Here is a 7,306-nt window from a genome sequence, read left to right on the forward strand (position 1 = left end):
CCTAGGTTGGGAATATATGACCTTATAATTCCATGTGATGCTGGACTAAACACATTTACATACCTGATGCCCTTGAAGTCACAGGTGTAAGCTACAGATTACAGGTGATAACAGGTGTTAAACATGTCAGACGCTGACTTCTCAAACTGGATGGGGAATCTACCCGAGCGTCTGACCAAAGTACCCCTTGGTCACCTCGCTATACCAGGTAGGTTTGTATTGAATACGTGACCTGAAGAGGTGTTTTGTTATTGTGTGTTTACTGGTAACTTTAAGGGTTGAGTATCGGCATGTCCGTGTATTTCATCTTCGTGTCAGAAGGCTTTATCTACATTGGTATTGGCGAGTGACACGTAAATAGCAGTATACTTTCGTGAACGCAATGATCATTATTGATTATTTTATACTTGTGTGGGCATGATTGTCGACCTAACATTAACCAGGTGAGGAGTAGTTGTACCGGTAGTAGTAGCAGCAGTAGTAGTAGTAGTAGTAGTAGTAGTAGTAGTAGAAGAAGTAGTAGTAGTAGTAGTAGTAGGAGTAGTAGTGGTAGAAGAAGTAGTAGTAGTAGTAGTAGTAGTAGTAGTAGTAGTAGCAGTGCGGGCACATATGATTCTCGATCTAACATTAACCAGGGTAGTAGTAGTAGTAGTAATAGTAGTAGGAGGAGTAGTAGTAGTTGTTGTTGTTTATATTTACGCATTAGTTCTTCCCCTATTATCATCATTGTTATTATCATTATTGAATCACACTGGTGTAGTGTAGCGTGTAGATATTGAACTATGACAACAGCAAGTCACGTGATGTGACTCGGAATGCTATGTTTACGGTAGGACAAAGGCGTTGTGCCACATTCATGACTGAACCTGACCACGGTGTGTACTTCACTCTCAAATACAAGTCAGAATATGTTTGTCTAAGCGTGATCAGTTATATGTGGGTCAACACCGGCTGTATGCATACTCACATGCCGTGAGTTGCTTTTATGCTGAGCAATTCCGTATGCACAATAGATAACTGTACTTGATCGGTTTCAACATGACAGAATATCACTCGTTGTAAATCACTTCCGTGTATGGCTATTGGTTTCGCTCGCAAGCACGGATTATTGTCATGTTAGTATTGCACTTAATAATTCCTTTGTCTCACTCCACAGACACATCAACACCAATGATATTAATGATATTTATCGTCATTAAAAGAAATAGTTCCTTCTTGATCTTTTGAGTTGAGTGAGTGAGTGAGTTTAGTTTTACGCCGCTTTTATCAATATACTAGCAATATTACGGCGGGGGACACCAGAAATGGGCTTCACACATTGTACCCATGTGGGGAATCGAAACCGGTCTTCGGCATGACGAGCGAACGCTTTAACCACTGGGCTACCCCACCGCCCCTTAGTTGTTGTGAGAGTTTTTAAGGTGAAATATATTAATAACAGTTGACAGTCCGTATCCCTCCAAACTCAAGTTACGTTAAATTAGTTGTATTATGACTAAAAATGTTGTTGTTTTTTGTAATAATAGTCTCAACAAAAACAATGGCTCCTACAAAAAATATCTTTGTTCAAATTCATAGACAGAACATATTAGAATTACGCGACAAACTAAACAATGTTTGGACCGTACTTTAGTCAGCTTAAATTTTGTTTAAAAAAATCTCTTCCGCGTTCTCTCATCACCTCATCTGTCAACAATACCCGCGACAACATTCTTGTCACATACGTAATGTGATAAGCATGAGTATACTTATGTTGGATTATGTAACAGATTAACCCCCCGACATCCATCACATGGAAGTACTTCCTTGACAACTAGTTACCATTAAAGATAGCATTTCATGCATGTGTGTGACGTAACGCAATCAAGGAAGAGTTCGTCAAATTTCTTACAGAAAACTTATTACACTTTAATTGATTTTGTGGAAGGGTTTCTTTATAAAAGTTAGAATGTATTAACTGGCTTGAATATCTAGTGAGTGACTGATTTTAGTTTTACGCCGCTCTTTGCAATATTCCAGCAATATGACGGCGGGGGACACCAGAAATGGACTTCGGTGTGGCGAGCGAATGCTTTAACCCCCCACCGTCCCATTTTGAATATCTAAGATGGATTAATAATATATAATATGAATTAAAGATGTTTTATACTGATGGATAAGGCTTATGGTGTTTTGGGTTTTTTCTATTTTATACAATATAGAAAAACAAAATTCGCAAGTAAAGTATGTTGTCAACATTACATCATTGGGTGGAACGATTTCATCAGCGATTATGAAATGATAGATTAATGAATCCATATCAAATAAATCATTAGTTAAATGATAGAAATATTAACGATGGACGAAATACATAAATAAGTGAGTACCTATGTTTTAGCAATACTACAGCGTTATCACGGAGGGGGTGGGGTGGGAGTGGCTGGTATACATAGGGCTTTAGGCATTGTACCCCTGTGGAAAGCCGTTGATTTCGACACGAGATCTTTAACCCCTAGGCTCTGCAACCGTCAGCTTGTAAAACAATGGGAGACTTCTGGTGAATGAACTTGTAGAAACAATGAATGAACACTAATGGTTAATAGATAATTCATATGAAGATTTGTGTTTGTGACACGAACATCAAAATGAGGTTAAAATCCAAAACATGACTTTGAAGAAGATTATCTCATATATTAAGTGTGTTATGATTGTCGTTTGTTAACTTAAATGTTATAAGGCATATATAGATTAACGTGGTTTTTAGAATATTATTGCAAGGGGTTATATAGAATGAATACTAGTAAATAATGAAAAGATGATAAATGTGATGTCTAAATTTGATGCATCTATGAAAGGTGAGGTGAAATTGGGTTTAACGTCGTTCTTGAGAATATTTCGCTCATATGACGACGTGAATGCGTGTGTATGTGTATGTGCGCCTGCTTGTACTAGCCCAGACTTAAGCCGGTTTTATAGTGCTAGCCCACTGAGATACCATGCCGCAGTGAAGCATGAATACCCCACTCAGACACATTATACTGACTCCTTGTTGTACCCATTAATGCCGAGCGCCAGGCAGGGACCAACACGTACCATATTTTAACGTCTTTTGGTATGACGCGGTCGGGGATCGTACCCGCGACCTTCCGCTCTCCGGGCGGACGCTCTAACCACTACACCACGGAGGCGGTCGCATCTATGAAAGATTTATGATAACTTCAAGTACTTAATGAAACAGAATTACAGAGTAATCACTTAACCAAACGTACAGTTAACACTGAAAATCACACACGGATATTTTCTCTGTCTATCTGGGTGTTTCTTGGAATTGTCATTAATTCATATATCAGTGTGGTTTTGTTAAAATTTGTAAAGATCGCGTTGGCTCAACTCGATTGTCATTCCTCCTGAACCCATAATAGTTGACAGGACGTCTGCATTGTTGCTATTATAACGTTTTATTCCTAAAAAAATAATTAATCTTATAGCCAAATCAGAGTAAGGAGCTATGTAATTATGAATACACAATGTCATTCAGAAAGCAGTCAAATGCGACATATCAGTAAAGTACTCATTCTAGTACTTTTGCTAGGTTAAGTCCCATCCGGGATTCGAACCCACACTTTCAGAGTCAAGCACCTACTCGCCAGCACACAAAGTCAGCGATCTAACTCACTCAGCCACCGTGGGTAAAATTATTGGATTAAACTGTTATCATGTTAATGTATTTGTAAGATTTACAGGTATTATAACAGCAATCATAACAAAAATCATGTTTCATATAGGTTTAGTGTCTGTTTATTTCCGTTGCAGGTTCTCATAATTCGTTCACGTCTACTCTCGACTCCTCGCAAGGCGTGGCAGTGGACCAATCAGAATCGATTCAGAACCTGGGTTCGTCTTGCTGCGGAGCTATCACAAAAATCATCCAACGATGGTCAGTCAATCAAAGCATGGCACTGTTTGAGCAGCTCACAGCAGGAATACGGTATTTCGATTTACGAGTGTGCAAGAAACCCGACACAGAACAATTCCATTTCTTACATGGACTTTATGGAGACAATGTCCAAACTGCACTTGGCACCATAAGGTCGTTTTTCGAAACCAACCCAAAGGAAGTCGCCATTTTGGACTTGAACCATTTTTATAACATGGAGCCATCAGATCATGATCGGTTGCTAGGGGAGATAGAGGACACAGTTGGTGGTTTGCTAGTTCCGGTCAATGGTTACCAATACAAACTATGGAGTCTCACTCTCGCTAACATCTGGAGCCACCCCGGTCGGATTATTCTGATTTACCACAATCCTTTTAATGCAGCCACCTTTCCAAAGATTTGGAACAAGAATGTCATCCAGTCACCCTGGCCCAACACGTCTAGTACAGATTCTCTGATTGATTTCCTGGAGAGAAATTACACCGAGAAAAAACGACCCCCGGATATAGTTTTCATGTGTGGCAAGGTTGCCTTACACCGAGCACAGGAACAATTGCCATGCGACTGTGTGGCTCTCTGAAATCTGTTCTAGCTCGCCCTTCCACGACCGCGTTTGTCAACTGGGTGAGGGATAAAGCTCCAGGGGAATACAGAATTAATATCTGCCTTGTAGACTTTGTAGAAATGGCAGATTTTATTCCCGTAGTCATTGGCATTAACGGTGAAAGTTCAGGGGCATTTCGGGAACAGATGACAGAGGATATATTTGCCAAGGAATATGAGTGACTAAATTGTGAATTGATGATTTTGGATTTATTAAAAAAATAAATTCCTCTACCAAGTGACCTAACTTTACTAAAAAAGGGTAACCGCATTTAACACCAGACGCTTTGATAAACCAGACTATCATTCTTCAGATGGAATGTGCAGAGGCTCAGAGCAAGAGGCCAAGTTTTCGATAGTCTGAATATTGACATAACAGCGAATTTTTTATGGCCCAAAGGGTCATGGATTCCAGAGATTTACAAGAGAGTTGTCAGTAGGGTAGAAGCACATCGACCCATGATACGTGAACGGCTTTGAGCGACTGCTTTGTGAACGTTGATAAGACAATGTCTTGATGAATTCTGAAATTCCATTTGCTCTTAACTGGCATTCAAATGGTACATCCCAATCTACGTTAATGTAGTGCAGCACGGCTTCTAGTCATACCTCGGATGTCACCATTGAATTGGTCATGTGGAAAAGGCCGACAACGAACCATAAAGTGATTTTAGTGGTCCTAGTGTAAATAACGTTCAAGTACAAACTTTAAGTTGCTGCATTATTTTAAAACCAGAAGATACAAGTATGTAAATACTAAATACATTGTGTTCAATATCAATCATGCGCTTCCTCTGTTAAAGAGGATCGTCAGCAGAAGCACCTTTAAGGCTTAGATGCTCAAATACACAGTTACTTTAATTACGTGTTATCGCCGCGCAGTGTGATTGATGATCAGAAGTCAGTGGATAAGTTGCATCACCTTATCTTAAGACCCTTTCTGTATTTCATCCTTAGGGATCAAGCATGTCCCAGAACTCCAACCAGGAGAAATATTAAGCGAGAATTATGACTATAACAATACGTTTTCTGTAATGAAAGTCTAACCAAAACACATGTTCCAACAAATTATTTATTGGTTTAAATTCAAAGATAAAACAACATTAAAATACATGACAAACTCAAATTTGTTGGTTACTTCGAATTCCTTCAGTAAGCGTTTAAAACTGTTTTTAAAAAATCTCTTCCGCGTTGGCAAAGGTCCAAACCGCAACATCTGAAACAATACCCGCGACTACATTCTTGTCACATACGTTATTTGATTAACATGGGCATACCTATCCTGGATTATGTAACAGATTAAAGCAGACATCCATCACATGGGCATACTTCCTAGACAATCTGTGGCCTTTGGAAATAGCAATGTTTGTGTGACGTAACACAAGTTGCAGGTCACTTTGAATTAGTTTATTTACGCCAATTTGAACATGATTTCGGTCATATCCGTCAAGATCCGAGTTAGATTTGGTGTTCAGCTATCCATGCTTGTCGTAAGAGGCGACTGACAGGATCGGGTGGTCAGACTCGCTCGATGAAACATATCGGATCCCAGTATATTGTTCCGGTGAATGTTGTCATCGTAAATTGAAAGAAGCGTTCGTATAATATGTGTCAGTGTTGCGATTTGTAAGGCTCACTCGTGTGAGCGTCGCTCAGTGTCAACACGTTCCTCGGTTGGAGTCTGAAAATCGTTTCGTAACAGTGAAACACATTATTTGACGTCAGCTTTTTACAGGTCTTTTATACGATGAGATTATTCCAATATTTATTTTAATGCATTTATGTGTCTTTGTGTTTATTTGTCTTCCATCAGTATGTATTTTTGAAAATAAAGTTATAAAATAAATCATGTCTGTATAGAACATACTTATGTATACAAGAGCACGTTGTTTGACATGGGTGCTGTTGCTTCTGTGATACAAAAAGCTAAGGTATTTTCCGGCACAATTATATTCCCACGCAGTGAGCGGGGATCTGACTACTAACGCACATTTACTGGTATTTGCATTCTAATATTCAAAGTGTCAAAGTCTGACTGATCTTTGGAGGTGCTCTTGTAGTACTGTCTAGTTTAGTAGTTTTGTTCTGATTCTCACAATCTGTGTTTGCTAATCTAGTGATTGGGCTTCAGAACACAGATCTAGAGTGAGTGAGTGAGTGAGTTTTACTCCGCCTTTAACAATATCACAGCCGATCACAGCAGGACCAAGACCTGGTTTGGAATGGTGGACACGATGAGAGACGGACCAAAGACCGACCACACGACTGGCACCAGTAATGGTTGGCGTAGCTGTACGTGACGGGGTTGCGATTGTGCGACAATCGAAGAATATCACAGGGATGTCACGTCGCAAACAAATTGTAGTGAGTGAGAGAGTTTATTTTTACGCCGCTTTTAGCAACATTCCTTAGTAAATGAGCCCCACGGAGGATAAAGATGGGACACCAGAAATGGGCTTTCGCAAAGACACATTGTAAAAACCATGTGGGGAATCAATATCACAGCGGGGACACCAGAAATGGGCCTTCACACATTGTAACCATGTGGGGAATCGAACCCGGGTCTTCTGCGTGACGAGCGAACGCTTTAACCACTAGGCTACCCCACCACCCCACACTGATCTGAGTGGTGTAAAGTAAAACCAAAGACGCACCGCAAGCGGACCATGACAATTCAAGAAAGTATTAGGAAACATATATTTTCGTTCAGTAAATTTATGATTTATGAAAGGCAGGCGAATATTACATTTCTTACAAGTGCGTAAATACAGAAACTTAAACATGCAA

The 7,306-nt window shown here is 39.7% G+C and overlaps 1 protein-coding gene across 1 annotated transcript; it reads left to right on the forward strand.

Annotated features, from left to right (window-relative positions):
• LOC124284957 (PI-PLC X domain-containing protein 2-like) lies at positions 1-6,325 on the forward strand. Its single transcript, XM_046721088.1, is given in 3 exon segments — positions 1-208; positions 3,793-4,419; positions 4,422-6,325. Coding segments are annotated over 3 exon segments (993 nt in total). The 5' UTR covers positions 1-123; the 3' UTR covers positions 4,703-6,325.
• Positions 6,326-7,306: the final 981 nt, after the last annotated feature.

The sequence above is a fragment of the Haliotis rubra genome, unplaced genomic scaffold (assembly GCF_003918875.1).
Source record: "Haliotis rubra isolate DU_JTF1 unplaced genomic scaffold, ASM391887v1 Scf349, whole genome shotgun sequence".
Lineage (NCBI taxonomy): Eukaryota > Metazoa > Mollusca > Gastropoda > Lepetellida > Haliotidae > Haliotis > Haliotis rubra.